General features: G+C 34.7%; 1 protein-coding gene across 1 annotated transcript in view; it reads right to left on the bottom strand.

Moving 5' to 3' along the window:
- Positions 1-4,301: 4,301 nt before the first annotated feature.
- LOC118750054 (glutamate receptor ionotropic, kainate 2-like) overlaps positions 4,302-25,246 on the bottom strand; it is a 74,809-nt gene continuing 53,864 nt past the window's right edge. The window contains exons 3-13 of the mRNA XM_036484785.1: positions 11,401-11,648; positions 11,060-11,271; positions 10,846-11,004; positions 8,550-8,708; positions 8,097-8,371; positions 7,818-8,007; positions 7,516-7,739; positions 7,309-7,446; positions 4,960-5,390; positions 4,578-4,840; positions 4,302-4,506 (exon numbers count right to left, since the gene is read on the bottom strand). Coding sequence (XP_036340678.1) covers positions 4,312-4,506; positions 4,578-4,840; positions 4,960-5,390; positions 7,309-7,446; positions 7,516-7,739; positions 7,818-8,007; positions 8,097-8,371; positions 8,550-8,708; positions 10,846-11,004; positions 11,060-11,271; positions 11,401-11,648 — 2,494 coding nt within the window. The 3' untranslated portion in view covers positions 4,302-4,311. The remainder of the gene's footprint in view (positions 4,507-4,577; positions 4,841-4,959; positions 5,391-7,308; positions 7,447-7,515; positions 7,740-7,817; positions 8,008-8,096; positions 8,372-8,549; positions 8,709-10,845; positions 11,005-11,059; positions 11,272-11,400; positions 11,649-25,246) is intronic.

Below are 25,246 nucleotides of genomic sequence, written 5' to 3'. Positions count from 1 at the left end.
ATATAATCAGTTAGTCCGACGGCCCTTATGGCGCTTGACTCTTGACTTGTTGTGTGTACCGGGGCACAGTCACATACCATGAAATGAGAAGGCAGACGAGCTTGCAAAAGGGGGTACTTCCACTCCACTTTCACCAGCCTGGAAGAGGATAGGTACGCTAATGGGTTCCTGCAAAGCTTTTACTAATGGAAGCGGACACCAGATGGGAGCGCACGGAAAACTGCAATTCAATGAAGCTTACATGGCCGAAATGGAATATACGGAGATCGACAGAAATTCTCACTCTCAATAGAGTCGATATTTCACTGGCCATTGGCCTGCTCACAGGACATACCCTGATAGGAAGGCATGCAGAACGTCTCGTGGTCAGTCACAATGACTACTGCAGGAACTGCCACGACGAAAGAGAGCCTGATCTGCACTACGCAGGAAAATACAGAAATATCCTAAGTATAGATTTTTTAGATGATCTAAGCGCAACTGGTAAGTTTGGAATACCGCCAGCTATTTTCTACTAAGTAGTCATGGGCCTATAGGATTGCAAATATATCGGTTGGGAATAACGAGGCATATTCTCCAAGAGAAATGTAAAGCCTATCCCAATTAGAATCCGATATAGAAACCAGATTATGACGCTGTGTCCGTTTTGGAGCCATAAGTAAATATTCGATAAAGTGTCAGCCCGGGATCCGTGCTAGGATTAAGCCAGCATACAGCCACAGGAAACTCAACCTTGCAGAGTCCCCTCAGCACTCTCATAAAAATTATACTTTTTTAATTAATTCATTGTATATGTATGTATGAATATTTTCTGATTCATACATCCCCATCTCTTCTTCTCCCACATAAATCACTTTTATTTGTTGTCACGCTCCTAGTTCTGCCAATAGTCGCCCACATTTCCTGCTAACATACATACACACATCTCCGTTTGGTTGGGATTTGACTGACTTTTTGACATTTGCTTAGTTAACCCACTCAATGCCAAAATGCCAAATACGATTCAATTGACACTCCATTTGGCATTTCAACAAAAACAAATCTTTGCTAATCCAAGCGAAAAAAAGGCAATTGAAATAAAAATCTGTGAAAGCAATAAAACCAACAACAACAACAACAACAAAGGAAAAACGACTTGTGCACAGAAAGGAGAATAAGCAAATAGGGAAAGCAAATTTTATGAGTACCAACTGTGAAATCCCGCAAGCAGCTTAACTCTTGCATAATCCACATATCAGTCAATCCACACCGCAATGGCCAATTTAGCCGCAGACACTTGACCTTTTTTTTTTTGTTCGACATTTTTGCGAAAAATGCGTTATCCAAAGGGGCTACCCTACAACCCTGACGCCAAACGAAAGCGTTCCTTCTCTGCAAGTGTCCAGTGCAGGTTTTGATTTTGGTTTTTGTCAGCCAGTGGCTGCTGCTACCGCCGCTGGTCACCACATAACTGAGCACTGACTGGTATGCCATGGCGTATAAGCCACTTTCAGTGCGCTTCTTGTTTGTAATTGTTTTTGTGATTACCATTGTACAAGCTTATTTGCACACACATACAAATGTATGTATGTATGTATGGTTAAGAGCAGCAAAAATGTGTTTATGACTTTGGGGCCAAATGGTTTTTGCTTGTCCTTTTTATCCAAATACTTTACATTCGCTTTTTCCCTACATTACTTTTTTATTTTTCCTTTAATGGTTTCTTCTTTTTATTTCGTTAGTTTTGTTGTTATGTCGGTCAGCTATGATTTTTGAAGTTTTTATTAGCTGCCATTTGAGTTTGTGTACTCGTTCCTGGTCGTCACTCGTGTTGGGTGCAATGGCTTGTAAAAAGATCCTTGTTAAGCTGCTAATCATTGTCGAAGCAGTGAGTAGGGTGGATTTTGAGGGATTGGGACTTTGGCTGTGCCATTGCTGATACGTGATTTAAATGCTTTCTACCCACATTTTTAAGATTCCTAATACCTGATGTCTTATTTTGTGGCCAATTTTGCTACTCATCGGGTTAACTCAAGAGCTCTTTTTTACATATTTCTACAGAGATCAATGAAATTAATTAGCTTACTTTAGGCTTTCTATTGAATTAATTTCGAAAGATTGTTATACAGGAAGGAAAGTTTGCTTAAAGTTTTCATTTTATTAGAAGATCATAGATTGGAATTCCTGGTTCAGCTCTACACACACATACAGAAAATCTATCATACATAGAAAGAGGGCGAAAATGTTGTTTGCTCTTTCACGCTAAAACGGCGGACGCATTTCAAAGACATTTAGAACAATGATAAGGAAGGTATTATCTGAATTAACGCATGAGATTTTTTTTTGGGTAAGAGAGTTGCCACCTTTTTCAAAAGTTTAAATCAATTATTTAAAAAGTTAAATGAAATATTACAACAATCTGGGTGTCAAATGAAAGGGGTTTAAAAATTATTTGTTTAGAAATTATTTGTAAGGAGGGTTGCCACCTGCGCAAAAATTGAAAATCAGTTTGATTAACAAGTTAAATCAAATATTTTAAAACTTTTACCAAACGAGATATATTTCAAAATGCATTATTTAAAAATATTTTTGAAGAACATTGCCACCTGTTTATATATTCAAAATTAATTTAACTAACAAGCTAAATGAAACATGTTTGATAGGTTGTTAAACGAAATACGGCTAAAACAGATTTATTTCAGAACTGTTTTCGGTTAGTGTTGCCACTTGTTTATAAATTCAAAATTAATTTAACAAACTAGAAAAAATATACATATATATTTATTTTAATAAATCTATCGCAAGAGAGATGTAAAGCAGTCTAGTTTCGAAATTTTGTTTTTGTTAGGATTGCCGCCTTTTTACAAATTTCAAATTCGAGATCCATTTAATTAACAAATTTCATAAAATATTTTTGAAGAATGTGGCGAACGGGAGAGGTTTAAGTTGACATTAACCCCTCTATTCTAACAGAGCCACAAAACTTAGCTCATCACTGTTGTGGTTTCAAGTGCGCCGAGAAATGTGTCACAAAAAATTCGATTTTGAGTGCTAGAAAAATACACAAAAATTTAAAAAATTTAATTGTAGCGGCATATTTTTTGAGCGGCAAGCTTTGAGGTGACTTTGTTAGAATACGGCTGTATGTCTAAAATATTATTATCTCACTGCATGAACCCCGAAACAACAATGGCCTATCATTTGACTCAGTAGAATCGAGAGATCTGACTTCGCGAGCTTAAAGAGATCCCTATACCGCCCACGGTCCACCCCCGGCCAGAAATATCTCGCCGTAGCACATGCCTTTGTTTTCCTCCAGCGTTCGTTGAGTTGACCCGAGACCCATCTTTCCAAAAGAAGTCCACAAGTGGTCAAGAGGAGTCCCACCATCTCTCTTCTAAGCGATCATTCCTCAAGGCTACCGCCTCTGGCCAGTTCATCAGCCGCACAATTTCCTGCGTTAACACTATGGCGCGGCACCCAAACAAGTCTGACTATTACGCTATCGGAAGCGAATTAAGGCATTCCTCTACAAACTCCGAGCATACCGTAAGTTAGCCCAGTGCCCTGATTGCCGCCTGACTGTTCGAGTAGATTTTAACTTGCCTTACCGTCATCGCGCCTAACAGCAGACAATCGATTGCTCCCATAATAGTAGCAACCTCCGCCTGATCTGGAAGCCTAAGATTATGGCTGATGAAGAGCTCCTTGAAAAAGACTTTTGCACTAACCCTTCCGTCAAGCTTCAGACAGTTTATTCCGCGATAGTTAACGCAAGCGATAGTATCCTCCTTGCCGGCAAATTACACCGAGACTGCAATCTTCGGACATGTAATTAGCAGACCAAATTCTACTTAACAGCTGGTACATGTGCCTTGCTAGCTCTTCGCCGCCGTCGGAACTGATGGCAACATATACCACTAACAACTAGCCGAATATACGGTAAGCGATAATACCGAACTCTAACTTTTGAGTGTTCCAGAACAACATTGTAAGGAATAGAGGCGATATGTAAGTTTGTATAACCAAGCCACAAACTGGTACCAGCTCTATTTAAAAGTCGAGTGCTCTTTCGAACGAGCCGAATAACTCATGATCATCGTATGCCTAAGATGCTCTACCGCCATCCTTTCAGCAATTTAAAGTCTCGAAGAAGACCTACCCTAAATACAAAATGCTTTCGGGACCACAAATGCCTGAGACCTTGAGAAATGTTTGACATTTCCAATAAATCACTTCGCCAGCTGTAGATTTTTGTATTTATTCAAAAATTTATTTATTTAAGCAATAACTATCCAACAAACCCCCACCTCGAACCCCCGCCAGCCCCGCTCATTGCTCGTGAATTTTCTTCGATTTCTTCTTCCTTTTCTTCTTGGCAGTCGAAGTACTTGCAGTTTGCTCAAAAGATGAGTAACCAGTCGATGTTGAGCCACGACTCTCTGCATAAGTGCGCAAAGGCTTGCGTGTCTGCCAGAAGCGTAGGAAGAACTTCAGCTCAGCCTTGAAAATGACCATTGTTGGTAGCTGTAATGAAAATATTTTAACACTGAGTACATATTTATACTACAAATTTAAGCAAATAACTTAAGTAGTACCTTTTCTTTCACTGAAATCTGCTCAACGTTCCAAAGGAACTCGAATATGCCAATTAATATGGAAACCAGTATGCCACCGATTAGAACTATAAATAAACCACCCACCGATTCCATTGTGTACTGGCCATTATCAGCGTCTTCGTCCAAATCAACATCGCAGTTCGTCTCGTTTGTGGTAAACCATTTACGTTTCATTTTATACAATTCGCCCTTCTCGCTGAGTTTCAAAATGCCCACACTAAGGTTAGAGCGAAAGGGCGCATCTTTTTTGGAGAGCGCAAAAGTGAGGGAAGAGAAGTGTAGAGGAGAGAAATAATTAGAGTGAGATAGGTAGGTATATTCAACTCTTTTTTCAAAATAATGAGTTTAACCCTTCACTTACTCAACGGCACCGCAATGCCGTAATGCTTTTCATTAAATGGTTCGCCAATCTGTTTCAATTCACAATTTAGATTCAGGTAGTATTGTAGCGTGGTGGTCTCCAAGAGGTACGCATAACGGCCACGACTACGTTTCACACGATCCACACCCTCTCTGTTATTCGACGTGAAGGCATCTGGTTTCATGGCAACCATCTTGTTCCAAGCCAGCCGATATTCAGATTCATTCGATTCCGAGAATAAAAACGATGTGCTACCACCCTTTAGCATGCCAAACTGTATCTTATTCTGATCGATGAGACCATGTAAATTTGTTATGGAACTTTCCATTTTGGAAGCAGTAATGAAGGCCGCCAATTTGGCGATATAAGTCTGAGAGAGTAGAAGTGAGAAGATCCACCAAAATGCGGTGAACAAACGCATTGCGGGACCTCTGAAGTGTGTGAGAGATTGAAAACAAAAAATATATATAAGAAAAAGAATGATCACTTGAAAGTTAAAGTAGAGACAATCTTTTAGTGTGGTCAAAAGTGGACATAATTTTTTACTAATTAGGAGACTAGATATAAATAAAAGTAACATTGAAAAGTTCAATAAAAATACCACAAAATTTATGTCCATTAATTTGTGTGACATTAATTTTATGTCCCACTTCCATATGGTCTGATTCGAATTCTTAAATATTAATGATCATAAATTAATTTCCAGTTTTAAAATAATCAGTAATTTATGTCCAGGTTTAAAATTACCAAAAAATGAATGTCCAGTTTTCATATTCCTGAAAATGTATGCATCGTTTTTAAATGTCCAGTTTGGCATTACCAAATATTTTTGTCCAACTAACAATTTATGTCCGAATTACCAAAAAATGATGTCAAATTTTTAAAAGATCAAAAATGTATTCACCAAATGCCACATAATCAAACTATCCACAAATTCAAGTTTTACATTATTAAACATATATGTCCAAAGTTTTAACTGATTAAAAGTTTTATATGGTTTTTAAATTACAAAAGTACTTTTACAATAATGTATGTCCAGCTATTAAAATACCAAAAAATTATCTTAAGTTTATATATTATATTCAACAACAAAAACAAATAAGTCTTTATATCAAAAAAAAACGCATGTACAGTTTTAAAATTTTAAAATATTATGTCCAATTTTTAATAGCCAAAAATTTTATGTCTAATATCTAAAAACCAAAAATTATTTCCTGGTTGAAAACTCCCAAAAAAGGTATGTCTACTTTTTATATTACCTTAAAATTATGTTCAGTTTTTCTTGCCAAAAATTTATGTCCAAATTTAAAATAACAAAAAATATTATCCTTCTCAGATTTCTAGCCACTTGATGTCCAATTTTTAAAAACCACAAAACTATTTCCAGTTTTTAAACTACCAAAAATGTATGTGTACTATTTAAATTGCCTAAAAATAACGTATAAAAAATTTACAATATATTTAGTTCCCAAAACCTTTATGCCCGATTTTTAAAAACCAAAAAATTATTTCAAATTTTTATATGACCAAAAACTTATGTGTGCTATTTAAGCTGCCTAAAAATTGCGTCAATAAAATTTACAATAATTTTAATTACCAAAATTGGATGTCGTATTTTTGAAAACAAAAAAAATCGGGTTTTCAATGACTAAACATTTTGATTACCTAAGGATTATGTCCATCTTTTTCAAAAATGTTTAAAATTTTTTTATTTTCCAAATATTTTATGTCGAATTTTTAAAAACCAAAAAATTATTTCGTGTTTTAATATGACCAATATTATGTTCAGTAGATAACCTTAAAATAATGCCAGTTTTTACTTTAAAAAATATTGGTCCAATTATTAAATAACTAAACAAAAATACCTCTCAGATTGCCAAAAATTCTGACCAATTAAAAAATAAAATATTATTTCCAGTTTTAAATGACCAAAAATATACAATAATTTATGTAGAGTTTTTTAATTACAAAAACATTTTATATTCAATTTTTAAAAACCCAAAAATTATGTCAGTTTCTAAATTATCAAAAATTCATGTTCAGTTTGAAAATTACCAAAAAGTGATGTCCAATTTTTAGAGTACCTAAAAAGTTTCCAATTTTTATTTTACAAAAATCTATGCCCAATTTTTATTTTGCACGAATGTATGTCCAATTTTTTAATTACCAAAAATCGTATGGCCAATTCTTAAATTACCTGCAAATAAATTTCAATTTGCTATTTCACAAAAAATATATGTCCACTTTTTTAATTACAAATAAATTATGTCCACTCTTCCAATCACAAAAAAGTTTTCAATTTCAAGTATTCAAGTACAGGAATACCAAGCATACAACTCACTAACTCACTTCGGCAGTATATCACAGCCCTGATTCAGAATCGAACCAATATTCAACCAGAGCGAATTAGATAAATTCCAAATATTCTCCACTTCAGCGGGATCAGGATCATGTGGAATTGGGCTTAACCAGTCGAGTTGTGAGACGCTGCGAAGAAATTGAAGATGAAAATGTTTCGAATTATTCATTCCTTTCTCAGATATTCACCACACTTACCGACCCACCACTACCAAAACCAACGCCGTTATCATAATAGCCACCAACAGATAGATCCAAACATCCAAAGAATATGGGGAAAGAAAGCCGAAAAGATTCTTTGGTGGTGGTGGTTCTCTGTAGAATAGAATACTAACACCAAGTTGCATGAAAGGCACCGTAAAATCCACCACACTTCGACGCGCCTGCGTGATAGTTAAGTCGCAAATGCCAATTTGTGCATTCTAGAGAAGCAAGATTAAATAATTTAAGAACTGGTTGTAGTATTTTCTTCTTAATCGTAAGGACACATGTATACTCACATTGTCAATCAATTGGCGTATAATGCCATTCCACTCATCAGTTATCGGATCGTAACTGCCATAATTATTATCTGGCACTGGCTCAAAGACAAAATCGAACTTGCACTGCTGTGCCAGACTGTAAATTAGATCCACAGCGTAGCCCTCAAAGCGTTCATTGCCCTCATAGTGAACACCCTCCGGTTCTTGACTGTACAAAAATGGATAAAATACGTTTCAAGCTTCCACCCTTCCAAATTTTACCACGCATCATGTTTAATCAATAAAGCTTTCACTCACCGCCACATAAAGTAAGGTTCTCCGATACGTGTCGCTACTGTATACTTCACACGTTTGGGCGTAAAATCTTCTACCTCATTGTATTTTTGTTTCTTCATTTCTTTTGCTTCTACCAAATCTTCGAAAGCAACTAGGTTTTTATTTTTATTCCAAATATGTGTAATACGTTCCACCATTGGATTGTAAATTTCCAAATTAAACTCTTCACGTTCACCATATTTGTTTAACTGCATTTTTTGTGTCTTATAGGGTGGCGTTACATTACGAGATGTCAGCTATAAGAACGTACGGCAATATTGATTTAAAAACTTCAAAGAATAGCAAGTTCAAAGCTAAAAAAAGTTTTTAGAGCTTTCACCTGGCGTAGAACTGTTAGAGCGACACCAAAGCTCACAATGAAACTTTTGCAAAGTCAAGTGGAAGTTTAGCAGTTTTCAAAATTTTGTTACTCACAAGTTTCATCTGATCCAAAAGCTCCAAGCCTGTACGCCAATACCCTCGATGACAGCGCACTTTAGGCGCTTGGTAGTGCAAGTTTCGAATTTGGCGTCGTAAAGCATTGAAATATAATACAATAGCATCGTAGAGTAATTTACTGCGAATGGTAATTATCTGTGAGTCAAATACAAAGACAAGAAATAACTTTAGAAATAGATATCCAAAAAAGTGTTAAATATTTAAATTGGGTCCCAGAGGAAAATTAAGACTTTTAACTAGCTAAGCCAGGGGCCAAAACTTCTATAGTGTACATTACTTAGATAGCTTTTAGAGACTATGTAAGTAGCAAAGGCAGAGATCATTCGAAATTTTTTTCACGCAACACCTTCTAAAATCTAAACTAACTAGACCGAATGTTTTGTTGCTAGCAGGATTCGGCAAATAGCCGTGGCCACATGACATCCATTTTTTTATTTCTAGAATGAGTCTTGCCTTCCATCTGCCTTGCTTCTCTTCCCTCCATTGCGTCTGCCATAGTGATTGAGTTTGCGTTTATATTTCTCGCGATGTTTCCCCTGTGTTTGTGGCCGGTTTTAGGTTCCACTTCATTTGCCACTTCTTTGCTGCCAAATATATAGGCAATGTACCACTTATCTCTTGGATTGCAGCCTCTGAGACTTTCCGGTATGCTGTGGCCACCCTAAAAGCAGTTGTTCTTTGTACGGCGGGCAGTACTTTCCTTCTCTTTTCAGCTCTTCGCGCGTCTGCCCATATTTCGCTATCATAAATGAGGATGGACGTCGTTGTGTCCATGAAAGGCTTTATTTTGCTTTGCTTTGGCTTTTTGCCGCATATTTGCCTGAACACCTTTGGGTTTCATCTGTTAAGCAGGTTCATTGTATTTGTCCTGTTGTAGTCAGGTCATTGTTTTCCCGATGTCTTAAATGTCTGTATAACTGACCACCTGCGTCTAGTCACTTCAAGGAAATGCAAAGTAATCTCCCTTTAGACTATTCCAAGAGGATAACATAGTTCCACCGCTTCGTATTCATTCAAACCGGCTCCAGACGGTAGTTGACTAAGACACTGAGTTCAGAGAGCTTTGCTTTCCCTAGCTAGGTTACATTTGGTCACCGGTGCCGCCTAGCGACAGCACATATTGTTACTTTACTCTTATACGCGACTCAATTGCCTAGGATTTTACAGGCTTCTAAGTTCTCTACAACTTCTGCTTTTCCCAATCGAGGAACATCGAGTTCCTCGTAGTAGACTCCAGCTCCCTCACCGCAATCCGTCTTGTATCCGTCGGTGTATAGCGATATAGCCACTCGGCCGCCCACTCGGTCTCTTCTCCAGTCTTTTCTGGATGGAAATCATATCTGCACGTTGCAGCTGAAGTCCAACTAGCCTAGCATATTGTCTGTCGTCCTACTTAATTCATTTCATACATGATCAACCCATGTCCGAAGTGTGTAGTCCCCCAAAGGCAAGACTCTCTTAGTCTGACCACCGATTTCCTAACCACTTTTTTCAGGCGAAGATCAATAGGGATTAGATTTAGGATAACATTTAGCGCTTTCGTCGGGTAGGATCTTAGTGCACCTGTTACTCCTGTGTTTGCTGCCCTTTGCATGCTTCTTAATTTGCTGACATGATATTGTTTGCTTAGTTCGGACCACCAGACCAAAGCACTGTATGTTAGGATTCGTCTTATGATGGCGGTATACATTCGCATCACAAGATTAAGTTTCAGTCCCCAGTTTCTGCTGAAGATTCTCATGTATGTGTAATGATATGTAGGCCTTCTGTTTGCTATCCAGCACGACTCCAAGATACCTTCCGCTGTTGTGCCTTGGCTGGATTCACATTAAGGCCGATTCTCGCAACCCAGGCGTATAGCCTTCCCAGGGTTCTTTCAAGTATATCGCTAATGGTTCAAAGGAACGGACCTGTAGCTGCTATTAAAACATCACCCGCGTACGCCACAACTTTGACGCCACCTCTATTGAGATCTTGCAGTATGCGGTTCCTCGCTATCACCCATAGTAGTAGTGAGAGCAACACCACAATGTACTGAAGGAGATTGTCAACTTGCGCAGAAATCTGAATTATGTATACATGGGATGGAAGGGCATATCTATGCATATCTCTGGCGCTCTTTCGTTTGAAATCAGAGCCCTACGAAGGCAGAGTGCAAGTTTGGTCAGATCAACTGTGCCGTTAATCTGGGTGAACGTTGCCGTCTGTCTATTCTAATAAGGAGTTCACAGCAAGCTACTTAGCATGGAAAAAACCTTTATTAAATTTTTACCTGATCCTCCTGTTCGTTTTCGAAAACATCTGCCTCATCATGCACCGGTGGAGGCATGTAGGGGCGCACGCGCACAGCGATCATATTGGCGGCGAAGTTACGAGAGTACAAGGAGCGTATATTACTTGTGTGCGTATCCAAACTTGTAAGAAACCAGTGCTATAATAAGGAACATTTTTTTTATAAAGCTGCTATAAAATATCAAATTACTTACATTAAACTGTCCGGTCATATTGAAATATATGGACGCATTCAGCACTTCGGTGATTATATCCGACGGACAGTCCAATACCACATATTTTTCGCGTGAATTACTAATAAGCTTCCAGATTACACGATAGTCATCGCCCCGATTGAAATGCCATAATTTTATGCCAGCTTTGTGCAATTGACGCCAGCCGAATAAGCGTTGCATGCGAGCCAGACCTAGAAAAATATTTACTTTTTAGATATTTTCTTGTTCTGTATAAAAAGGAACAGTTGTGTTTTTTGTTTAGTAAAATCTCTCATTTCATTTCATTTCATTTATTGAGTCTTGAAATTAATGCTACTCACTTCGACTATTCTCATAGACGATCGTAAACGATTTCCAATCCAGTTGCTTCATGCGCATAATATCCAAAAATGCGCAAGAAAGCATTTGCTCTGTAGGTGCTACATTCACTGTCAGTTTGTGATTGCGACTATGACCGCCATAGGCTTCGTTGGCATGCCAGTCGAATTGTAAATGCGGAATGCCGGTGGTATTACAAATCACCTCAATAATGTCTGCGGAAGAGAGAAAAAGAGCAAGCAAAGTGTAACTAAAATAAGTAAAAAGTTTAAGAAATAAATGGATAAGAAACAATGATTAGTCAAAACAAGTAAGAAAGTCTAAGTTCGGGCGGAGCCGAACATTAAATACCCGGCGCAAGTATTAAATATATGTTTTTTCACCCTTCCGAAACCTTCCGCTAGATGGTAAGCCGAGGTGTATCAATTTTGAGCAAATTAGCGTCCTTCAATTTCGAAATATTGGAGTTTCAAGCATTTCTTAAATTTACCGTTATATGAGAATCGGCCGTTATTTTAGTCCGATTTCTATAATTTTCAACGTTTTGCTTACACGTGGCAAGTACAATAACCATACCGAGTTTGGTACAAATTGGTAGAACGGTTACCGATAAACTTATATGTGATCATAAGTGAGCGGTGCCACGCCCATTTTCCAAAATTTTACCATAAACGTATTTCTTGGTAAAGAATTGTTGCAAGCATCAATTTTGAATAAATTAGCTTCAATATTTAATGATTTATAGAAGATTTTGTATTTCTCTAAATTACCGTTATATGGGATGTGGGCGTGGTTATTGTCCGATTTTTTAAATTTTCGGCCATTTAGTATGATGTATCAAGGCCAACAACTGTGCCAAGTTTGGAAGAAATTGGTGCAGCGGTTACCAAGATATACACATGTAACCATAAGTGGGCGTGGCTACGCCCATTTTCCAAAAATTTATAATATTCTTATTTTTCGTCTAAAGCTTATTATAAATATCAATTTTGAGTGAATAATCTCCAGTGGTTACTAAAATATCGCAGTTTTCGTATTTCTGAAAATTACCGTTATATGGGAAGTAGGCGTGGTTATTGAGCGATTTTAAAAATTTTCGGCCATTTGGTATGTTATGCGAAGGCCAACAACTGTGCCAAGTTTGGAAGAAATTGGTGCAGCGGTTACCAAGATATACACATGTAACCATAAGTGGGCGTGGCTACGCCAATTTTCCAAAAATTTATAATATTCTTATTTTTCGTCTAAAAATTATTGTAAATATCAATTTTGAGTGAATTATCTTCAGTAGTTACCAAAATATCGCAGTTTTCGTATTTCTGGAAATTACCGTTATATGGGAAGTGGGCGTGGTTAAAGTCCGATTTCGCCCATTTTCAATACCAACCTACCTTGGATTAAGGGAAACCTACATACCAAATTTCGTTGAGATATCTCAATTTTTGCTCGAGTTATCGTGTACACGGACAGACGGACAGACGGACAGACGGACAGACGGACAGACGGACGGACAGACAGACATGGCTTAATCGATTTCTTTTTTCATCCTGATCATTTATGTATACATTTGTCTATATCTATCTCGATTCGTTTTGGCTGTTACAAACAACCGTTATGTGAACAAAATTAATATACCCTTGTGCACAAGTGCGCTCGGGTATAAAAAAATAAATTATTGGTTTCAGACGCAGCCAGCCGGCTGAAGAGTTCACGAGAAAGAGTGAGCGCGTAGCCTTCGAGATGGATTTATGTAACGGGTGATTTTTTAAGAGCTTGATAACTTTTTTTTTAAAAAAAACGCATAAAATCTCATCGGTTCTTTATTTGAAACGTTAGATTGGTCCATGACATTTACTTTTTGAAGATAATTTCATTTAAATGTTGACCGCGGCTGCGTCTTAGGTGGTCCATTCGGAAAGTCCAATTTTGGGCAACTTTTTCGAGCATTTCGGCCGGAATAGCCCGAATTTCTTCGGAAATGTTGTCTTCCAAAGCTGGAATAGTTGCTGGCTTATTTCTGTAGACTTTAGACTTGACGTAGCCCCACAAAAAATAGTCTAAAGGCGTCAAATCGCATGATCTTGGTGGCCAACTTACCGGTCCATTTCTTGAGATGAATTGTTCTCCGAAGTTTTCCCTCAAAATGGCCATAGAATCGCGAGCTGTGTGGCATGTAGCGCCATCTTGTTGAAACCACATGTCAACCAAGTTCAGTTCTTCCATTTTTGGCAACAAAAAGTTTGTTAGCATCGAACGATAGCGATCGCCATTCACCGTAACGTTGCGTCCAACAGCATCTTTGAAAAAATACGGTCCAATGATTCCACCAGCGTACAAACCACACCAAACAGTGCATTTTTCGGGATGCATGGGCAGTTCTTGAACGGCTTCTGGTTGCTCTTCACTCCAAATGCGGCAATTTTGCTTATTTACGAAGCCATTCAACCAGAAATGAGCCTCATCGCAAATCGGACGTAAAGCGCGAAACACATTTCGAACCGAACACTGATTTTGGTAATAAAATTCAATGATTTGCAAGCGTTGCTCGTTAGTAAGTCTATTCATGATGAAATTTCAAAGCATACTGAGCATCTTTCTCTTTGACACCATGTCTGAAATCCCACGTGATCTGTCAAATACTAATGCATGAAAATCCTAACCTCAAAAAAATCACCCGTTATTATGTACATATGTATGTGCATATGTATGGATGCATTCATTTAAACAATTTTATTTTTGTTTACAAACTCTCGAAGTCAATGACTTCTACAGCTTGCTATTACGAATTTTGTAATCAAAATAAAAGCGGTGAATATTCGAAAAAAATCCATAAAATTTCTGCAACGAAGTGCGCGTGCGTTTTCGAAGACACCCTGCCGATATGCATATGTAAACACAACCCGAAGTAAATTCGAAAATACTAACACAACAAATTGATATTTAGTTAGGAAGCATAGCAGATAATGAACAATGAAAATGCGAAATAGTAAAGAGATGGCAATAGGAAATAAAAAGTGGAAAAGAGTAAAGAAAAAATAATGGCATATAGTATATATTAGGGCTGTGCGATTATTCGATTACTCGAGCAAGTTGGTTAATCAATTATTCGGTTAATCAATTACTCGAGTAATCAAGATTTTGATTACTCAAAACGATGATTAATCGAGTTACTTGAAATATGATTACTTAAAAAAAATAATTTTGCTCGTTAACAGAGTTTGCTTTGGAAAATGCTAATTTTCTTTTTTACATTCTGTATATGAAAAAAATTGTTTGCTTTCATTTTTGAAAACAGAAACGTTGTTTTCAAAGTATCAAGGAACTTTAACTACTTTATACATATGTAAAGAGTTGAAATGTTGATTACTCATTTTACTCGAAATGTTGATTAATCATAAAGCAAATTACTCAAATATTTTTGTTTTTGGTTAATCAAAACTCTTGATTACTCGAGTAACTGAACTTTTGAGTAATCATAATTTCCAATTAATCGAATAATTGAGTTATTTACTTTATGATTAATTAAAATTTTGAGTAATCAATTAATCGCACAGCCCTAGTATATATGTATAAAAAGAACGAATAATGGAAAAAGCAATCTAATTTGAAAGTGTTTAATGTTCCGAAGTTTACACATCTATGCATAAACATATATAAATAGATACATATATTATACATAAAATATTCGAGCACTTTTGAAGCATCGTTTCGTAGAGAGCGAACCTTCAAGAACCTTCATTTCTCTTTTTCATGATGATAGGAATAGATCAAGAAAAATTTTATGGAAAATACCTTGTTGGAAATCAATCTAATGTGCTCGAGCAGGGACATGCATTTCGATACAATATCGATATTTTTGCTATTCGATATCGATACTTTTTACTCGATAGTTTTCAAACGGTATTTTTTGGAATCGAGTACCAGAACCCTTGTATCGTATCGAATCGTAAATGTACATGTACATTATATAAAAAATAATTTTCTTTTATTAAATTCTTTTTGATGTGCTTAAGGAAAAGCGCATATGGGCATTTTCAATCTCGCGTGGCGTGATGAAATGTTAAAAATATAAATTTAAAACGTCAACATTTAAAACTCTGGGAATCGGGCAAGACTATGTGTATAGTTTCTTTTTTGTTAATATTTTAAATATTCAGAGTTAATTTTCCAAGTTCCAAAATGTAAAAATCTTTCCTGCTTTTTTATCAGCCTTAGGCCCACTTGCAGAACAGCAGGTTCTCTATTTAACTCGAAGTTTAGTGGTTAAATTGATAAATTGGCTTGTACAATCAATGGTTAGGAGTAAAATTAGAGTTAAATCTTTAAATATTTAGCCCAGCAATTTTCGAAGGTTAACTTCCTAACTCTACGTATATCATTTCTGTCAATAACAAGAAAAAATAAATTGAGATTTCAAAAATATTTTTGAAAACATATGTACATACATACATACATATTCACGTATTCATTATTCCGCCTTCAGCTCTGAGGTTTTGGTCAGTCTGGCGTAAAAAATATATGCGATTAAAATGCACCAACCGTGTTAGTAGTCCATCCAATTAAGAGAACTCTCGGAAGTGCCGCTGGCCAATTTAAAATTTGTATCTATTTATGCATGTATGTATGGAAGTGTTTGAAATTCTATATTCAAATGTAAATAAACGTCAAAAAAGAGAGAGTCGTGCCTACTTAATTTAAAAATCCCTCGGGTTACTTAGCTCTGCGCCAGTTTTCAACGCTGCAAGACAATGTCAGGTTAAGGAATATAACAATTTAACTCTGAGCTACTTATCTCTCTATTTATACATTTAACTCTGGATGTTCTGCAAGTGGGCCTTAGTATCTGACGTGATGTTACATGACGTTACGTTACGAAAATTTCCATTTAAACTTTTTGTTGCTAATATTGTTATTAAACTAATTTTTAACGCAAATAAAACATGAATTTCACATCGAATATGTTTTTTATTTTGACTTCAGCGCTACCTAGTTGTTCCATTTTCCGCAAGTCTATGACGTGCCATGACCTTCCCCTGGAAACGCCCATAAAAATGTCTATACTTTGAAACGTATATGTAAAGCAACATGGATATATTTTTGGCCTTAAAGAGCACAAATGTGTACTATCTTATTTAAGTTGGCATGTGGTGGGATTTCAACCGATGCCTTCGGTGATGTCAAGTAACACACTTACCTCTACATAAGCAAACACTTATTAAAGTGCAAAATTGTTCCATCTTTATTAGAAAAAAATGAGACCAATATTCAGATTTAATTTTTTGAATCTGGTATCGATATTTGGAATATCGCGTCTTTTTATCACGATATTAATGGGTGCCCGATATTTTTACAGCGATAATTCAAATGAGTACTATATCGATACTATTGATTCGATATCGTGTCCCTATGTTCGAGAATATTTCTGTTATTGGATGTTTGTCTGTGAGCACAGAGCGGGAGCGCACTAAGGGTATTTTTGACTTTGGTAAATTTTTGTGATTGCTATTGAATTTGAATATTAATTTTAAGCCATTGAATTTGAAAATTAATTAAAAAAAAAAAAAAGTGTTGCGTGGATGCCATGGGCGACTCAAATGAAACTTCCTCCTATTACCCGTATAACTCACGACATAATATAAGTACTTTTCTGCATAATAACGAAGAGTTGTCTTAATCTTAAACTTATGCCGAATTTCCACTTGGCATTGAAATGACAAAAAATGTCTGCCATTAAAAAAAAATGCCATGTGGAAATAATCTTAATGATTATTTTTTTAATGTAATGACACGATTATTTTTTAATGACCGACTTTGTCATTTGTCATTTTTGCCATTTAATGCCTAGTGGAAATCCAGCATTAGTTTTTGAATTACGTTTTCAAACGTAGAAATTTTCCCGATTTTTGAGCCCAATTCTGTAATTAAAATAACTTATTAGCCATACAAAATACATACCTGTTAATCTGTATTCTAAAATAATCTCAACCTATTTAGTTGTATCAATTATTTTTGCGGACAATAGGAGAAATGTCAAATGTGAAAGTAAGCAAAAATAGAACAGAGTTCTGAAAAGTATTTTTATAAAATATTGAGTTACAATATATATAAATTCCCTAATTGTGCAGAAAAAAGTGATCACTGTGGCATGGAGGACAAATTGAACTTTTGCTTGAGTTGTGAAAAAAGCAATAAATTTGACATTTGATTCAATCCCACGTTTGACAATGTAAACGGGATGATTAACAAATGAGATTATATTTATGTGGGATGATGCTTTTAAACTTAGGCTTCATCTTAATTTAAATCTAAATCTTAATCTTTTTCTTAATCTTAATCTTAACCTTAATCTTAATCCTAATTATAATCCTAATTTTAATCTCAATCTTAATCTTAATTTTGATCTTAATCTTAGTTTTAATGTAAGTTTTAAACTTAACCTTAACCGTAACCTTAATCTTAATCCCAATCTTAGTCTTAAACTTAATCTTAATATTAATTTTAATCTTAGTCTTGATCTTGATCTTGATCTTAATCTTAATCCTAATCTTAATCGTATTCTTACACTTATTCTTAATCTTATTTTTATACCCGAGCGCACTTGTGCACAAGGGTATTATAACTATCTTCACATAACTGTTGTTTGTAAAAGGGCAAAACGAATCCAGATAGATATAGACAAATGTATACATAAATGATCAGAATGAAAAAAGAAATGGATTAAGCGGTCTGTCCGCCTGTCCGTCTGTGCACACGATAACTCGAGTAAAAATTGAGATATCTTTACAAAACTTGGTACGTACACTTCTTTTGAGCGTAGGACGAATGGTATTGAAAATGGGCAAAATTGGATAATAACCACGCCTACCTCTTATATAACGATAGTTTTCAGAAATACGAAAGCTTCGATATTTTAGTAAATACTGAACGTTATTCGCTCAAAATTGATATTTACAATGATTTTTAGACGAAAAATAAGAATATTATAAATTTTTGGAAAATAGGCGTAGCCACGCCCACTATGTGTATATCTTGGGAACCGCTCAACCAATTTCCACCAAATTTGGCACAGCTGTTGGCCCTGACAAAACATACCAAACGGCAAATGCGGACAATAACCACGCCCACATCCAATATAACGGTAATTTAGAGAAATACGAAATCTTCGATAAATCAGTAACTACTGAAGCTAATTTATTCAAAATTGATGCTTGCAACAATTCTTTACCAAGAAATACGTTTATGATAAAATTTTGGAAAATAGGCGTGGCACCGCCCACTTATGATCACATATATGTATCTCGGTAATCGTTCTACCAATTTGTACCAAGCTCGGTATGATTATTGTGCTTGCCACATAAAAGCAAAGCGTTGAAAATTATTGAAATCGGACTAAAATTACGCCCACATTTCATATAACGGTAAATTTAAGAAATGCTTGAAACTTCGATATTTCGAAATTTATGGACGCTAATTTACTCAAAATTTATAAGTATTTACTAACAACATTCCCTTGCAAATAAGTAACATTATTATGGAATTTAGAAAAATTTAAATACTTTCGCCGGGTATCTAATGTTCGCTCCGCCCGAACTCCGGCTTTTTTACTTGTTTTGTTTGCTTTTGCTTCCAGTATTTGCCCAGCTGTGACCGGTCAAACTTAGCATATGTTTCAGCAAGTGCAAGGTTTGTTGAAATTATTAGGTATGTGTTAAATAAAAAAAATATATATTTGTGGCCTGTGTTTATATGTTTTAGTGCTTAGTCGTGGTAGAAAATGTCCTTTCTGATAAAGTGTTTTAGCATGTACAACCCGATCTTCTGTAAAATAAAAGTTGGGTGGATTCGACAGGATTTGCCCCAGCGTTTTGTTTGTTTTGTAGTATAATCTATTGTCTATGCAAGTTTTCGCAACTTTTTGATTTTTTGCGTTTTCCAGGTACAATGCCAGAGTCAAAACGCACCCTTTTTTTAGTTTGACACAGTAAACCAGTACGAACCAAAAAGTGTTTTTGGTTATCGAAACTCACGTATTTTCTAATGTTATTGATCCCTCAAAACATATAAATACAAAAATATACAAAAAAATATTACACCAAAAAATGTGTTTTTTTTTCGAAGTTATTAATAAAGCGCCGCCAGAATGGCCATTTCTCCCACCGTGTAGCGGCCACATCTGCTTGGAATACGCTTCAGAAATCCAGAAGCCTGAACTTGCGATTAAGGGAGAAAGTTTGCTTTGACCATGATCTTTATTTCTAAATGGTCAGGGTTAGTTGACAGAAAAATCGTTAAGCTTCGTTTAATCCACACTGCCTATTCAAGCCAGCCATTTGATCACTTCTGTACCCGCCGCCTATGAAAATTATTTTCGAAAGTCGATTTTTTTCGATTTTGTTATCGATTTTAATAACGGTAATTTATCGATTCCATTATCGATATTTAATTGATTTTGTTATCGAAATTTTTATAGGTTTTATTATCGATATTTTATTGATTTTGTTATCGATATCTTTATAAATTTTGTAGTCGCTTTTATCGATATTAGAATAAAAAGGGCAGAGGTAGGGATAAAGATAAAAAAAATATAAAATATAACCTAAATCTTATAAGATTATATTAACTAGCCTACCATTTTATTCACAATTTTGAGCCAATGAAATATTGCTTATGAGACAAACCGAAAGTGTCACTTCTCCAGTGTGGCCCGGCGCACTTACTTTTTTTTTTTGTGGGAACCAAGCACAAAACAATGCACGCGAAAACAGCACTCAGACTACATGCTGTGCATTGTACTGTTTTCATGTACATAGCTTTTAATCTGTCAATAATCAGTTATACCTTCATAAAAATAATAAATATTAAAGAAACTAAAGAAAAATAGCACTTTTTATTTGGGTCATATCGAGCCCTAACCGCCAAAATAACGTAAGCGACATTTTTTTCAAAATTTTCTTTTTGATGCAGAAATGTATCTAGATGCTCTAGGAATATTTCTGCATCAAAAAGAAAATTTTGAAAAAAATGTCGCTTACGTTATTTTGGCGGTTAGGGCTCGATATGCACATATGTATGTATATATGTATGTATAAATTCTTTTCTCTATTTATATAAAACAAAACAAAAAGCAATTACTCAGACTTCTGGTTAGTCAGGTTATGATTAATCTGTTTACCGATTAAAATTAATTATATTCCAATTAATAAATGTGTAATTAATCGGAAAAGTTATCATTTTGGTAAATCAAAAAATATTATTTGATTAATTAATTAATCAGCTTTCGATTAGTCAGCTTGTCCGATTAATTTATTAATCTCTAATTCTGGCAGTGCCATAAGTCATTAAGTAATTAAATAATCCCAATGGCTTTTTACCCCCCATTCCCATCCAACCGACACGAGGGGCGCAGTCCGCATGACGTACGGAACCTTTTTTTTTTTAGTTTTTTTTGGTGCCGAGTAGTGGAAACAGGAGTTTGTTAAGTGTCGAGATCTAAACCTATTCAGCTACAGAATCAAATTCATCAGCTGATTGAATATGCTAAAGATAGTATTGCAATTATTGAGAGTAGAAATGGTAGTTTTCTTTATAGTAAAAACCGTGTCCGATATATCAAACGTGCTGAAATGAGAATTAAAATCTTTACATAAACAACGGAATGATTCGTTTGGTTCAAAATTAGTTTTGCATGGCTTCAAAAACAGAGGTCGAAAGTGTCTTGACACTCGAGCGGGGACATTAAAATTGACCTCAGCCAAGAGGGCCGGGCTATTAATCAAGCCTGTCATTAATTTTACGATAAATATTGTACCTAGCGTTTCTCTACGAGTTGCGAGCGTAGGCAAATTTATGAGCCTTAGACGACTTGTGTAAGGGGGGAGATTGTAATCTGAATCCCAGTTAAAGTCACGCCACGCAAAAAGCAAGAATTGTTTTTGAATTGATTCAATCCTCTCTGAATGAACTTGGTAGCGGGGATTCCAAACAATATATCCGTATTCTAGTATAGGTCTAACAAAAGTGGTAAAAAGAACTTTTGTAACATAAGGATCTTTGAAGTTTTGACGTTTGAAATTGTCAAACTATGTAGGGGTGGGTAATATAATTTTAACGATCAAGCATATTTTGCTTATTTTAAGATATAAAGCTAAGCACGTATCTCCAAAAAATACGGTCATTAAACAAAATGGCCGCTATTTCGTGTATGTGTCCACGGTAGTTTGACATCTGATATTTTACAGCCTGCTGTCTCACTCTTTCCTCAATAAATAATGGAACGGGCATATATTATGCTCCTTATTCAAAGTAAAAGTATTCTCATATTTCGTCCACGTATCCGTTATAGGCATAATGAGAGATTTTGTGGAATGTGGTTTTCAAATGCCCACCGAGGCCATAGATACATACATATTTTTTGACGTAAAACCAAATATTTAAATGTAATTGCTTTTGTTGCCCAGTCGCCATTGATTGATAGCTTTCAATGATCTTTAAATGGTATGAGATAGATTTTATTTACATTAATTTCAAGTGGCCTGCTTTGATGGAAGGTAATCAAAATATGTACACATGTATGAAAATACGTAGGTATTTGCTTTTGTATCGCCTTGATCAAGTATTTTTGTCGTTACTTGTTTTCATTTTTGTTTTGTGCGCAAAAATTTAATAAAATGTTTTGACGCATTTCAATAAATTTATGCGCACTGAAAGTTTACAACCTATATTTATATAAAGCATATTTTTTGAATAGAGTTGCCACCTTTTCTTAAGTTAAAATCAATCAATTAAAAAGTTAAGTAAAATATTACAACAGTGTAAAACGAAGGTTTTCCAAGATGATTTAATTTGAGAATATTTTTTCCAAGGGGGTTGCCATCTCTTAAAAGAGCTAAGGACGATTAATTAATAAGTTAAATATAGGATCACAGCAATGTGGGCGTCCAACGAACTGGTTAAAAAAGATTTATTTTGAAATTCCTTCAAGAAGGTTGCCACCTGTTCAAAAGTTAAAACCAATTTAATTAACGGTTTAGTATAAGTAAGTAAGTTTAAGAACACTTTATTTCGAGAATATTTTTAAAAAGAGCTGCCACCTGTTGAGCAATTCAAAATTAATTCAAGTAATAAGCTATATATAATATTTTTATGTGGATATCAAACGAGAGTGGTTATATGAAAATATTTTTGATGAACGTTGCCACCAGTTTAGGAGTTATAATAGCGTAAATGTGAAAGCTTTTGAGTTTGATGAACTTCCTTTGTACCAAATTTGACATACAGATACCTGATATAATATTTTTTTAAAATGGATGCCACCTGCTTAAAATGTTAAATTCTCCTTTAATCTATTAGTTGAACGAAATTTTACAATATGGATTTCAAACGAAGGAGATTTAAGCGAGATTTATTACGCAGCCATTTTTTACAGGATTGCCACCTATTTAAGAAATTCAATTAAATTTTATTAATAAGTTGAAAGAAGTAATACAATATGTGTGGCAAATGAATTAGGTTTAAGAAAGCTTTATTTTAAAAATATTTTGAAGAGAGTTGTATTATAATATGGATGTCAATAGAAATGGTCTAAGAAAGATTTTTTAGATATTTAAAAATATTTGTAAAAGCCGTTGGCACTTGTTTAAAAGTCTAGGGAAATTTAATCACTTAGATACCTAAATGAAATATTACAATATTAACGTCACACGCAACTGATTGCAAAACGCTTTATTCATATACACATGTACATACAGCTGCGGACAATAAAATAGTAGCAAAATTCAAAATGATATTACTTGGTACTTATGTTGCCCAAAGTTCACAAAAATTAACCAAAAATCAGAAAAATATCATCAAAATTTCCAACTTTTTATTCAGAATTTTTAAAAAATTTCGAGGACACCGTTTGTGACCTATTCAATTTTAGTACAATAAAGTGCATGTTTCAAGTGACTTAAAATTACAGTTGATTTTGTAGATTTTTTTTTGTCGAGGGTGTAGAGCATTTTCTTCCATTTTTATTGAATGAACCGCATACTCGTAAAATTTCTTAAAATTTTGAATAAAACTTTGGACATTTTGATTACTTTTTTTGAAATCTGATTAATGTTTGTGTCATTTCCATTTGTTGTTATCGTTATGGTTATCGATATACATATTTATCGATATCGATACCCTTGTTCGCATCGTTTCCCTCTTTGCTTCATATTGTTTCAAGGAAAATTTCAACCAAGTACGGTTTGCATTAAAACCTAAAAACTTGAAAACTCATATCGATAGGTAACTCATACGCACTGGCGTATTAAAATTTTATAAATTTCTTTTGTTAACAAAAAAAAAAGAAAATACATCAGAATTATGTGAGGGTAAAGATTAGAGCTCGTTTTAAAAAAGACTATCCGAATATTCGGTCAGGCGAATAGTTCGGGTAGCAAATTTTTTGTCGGTTGATAGTCGCATAATAATTATTCGATTAGTCGCTCGAACTTGACTAACCGAAATTATGATTATTATATAATATGCATAATTATTATGGTGACAATTTTTCATAATAAAATTATTGTTATTAGCGTTGCATTCAGCAAATACGTACAAATATTCCGGATTAAGAAAAAAAAACAATGCTTATTAAAAGGAATGAAAACGAGTGGTAAAATCGAAAATTAGTGGTTAGTCTTAGACTACTTAGTTATTTGAGAACGGTAAGTTGAAAAAGTTGAAAAAGTCAAAAAGTCGGTTATTTTTAAAGAGCTTTCGCTAATCGATTAACCGATGAGATGTCTAGCAGATTCAGAAGAGCTCTACTAAATAACCTAGCCGCAGCGATATATGCTAATTAAAAAGGATATAGCATTATCCAATTTTTTATGCCAAAATAAACAAACAAATTGTTCTCCTATAAGCTCATTTCGCACCCAACAGCACATCAGGCTATACATTACATACACGTCTACATAAACATATACACATATATACATACATATGTACATCTAGTTAATTTTCATGTTCGATACGGTGCAATAAATTCTAACATCGATCATAAAAAACAACAAATGAGCATATTGAATATTCATATTTCCATATTTTCCATGAATAAATAAATACTACAACAACAAACAAGGCAATCAGACACATAAGACAAGCCATAAAATAAGATGGCTTGTTCTTAGAAATTCGAAAAAATACGGGTATTTATTTTAAAGCAAAAACTCATAAAATTCTACGACAGAAAGTATAAAATTTGTTTATTTTAAAGATGTTAAGTGTGTACTTAATGCAATAAGAAGAGGCTGGTGATGAGTTGTGATGGGTAGTAAAATAGTATTAGAAAATATTTGTATAAAAATATCTACATACATCATTAACTATATCTAAGTAGCAAAATTGCTAAACATGATTTAAAATCTTCGCATGATAACCAAAAATATTAAGCAATATTTAATCTAGAAAATATTTTATCATACAGAAAAGAGTTGTATTACACCAAAATATGTGTACAAGTGTATGTTTTATATGTACATGGAACAAACTGAGAAAAAGCAGAAAAGTGCAAAAAATTTATGACGAAAAAATAACAAAAAAAAGCGGAAAATGTGCGAGTGTGCCAGCGTACATAGTATCTTGATAATATACGAAAAGATATGTATAGGTAAGTATACTTATATATATATATATATATATATATATATATATATTATGTACACTTAATAAACATACATACATATGTACGTGCATACTAGAGTTGGTCACTTTAGTTCTTTTGAGTGGACTGTTCAGTTGTAGTTCGTTCACCTTAGTGCACTAGTTCTTTAGTTGAATTTACGAATGCATTTACATGTCAACAATTGAGTGGAA

This window comes from Rhagoletis pomonella, unplaced genomic scaffold (assembly GCF_013731165.1).
Source record: "Rhagoletis pomonella isolate Grant_MI unplaced genomic scaffold, Rhpom_1.0 Rhpom_scaffold_00122, whole genome shotgun sequence".
Classification (NCBI taxonomy): Eukaryota; Metazoa; Arthropoda; class Insecta; order Diptera; family Tephritidae; genus Rhagoletis; species Rhagoletis pomonella.
Note: the sequence above shows the minus strand (reverse complement) of the source record. Positions and strands in the feature narration are given on the sequence as shown.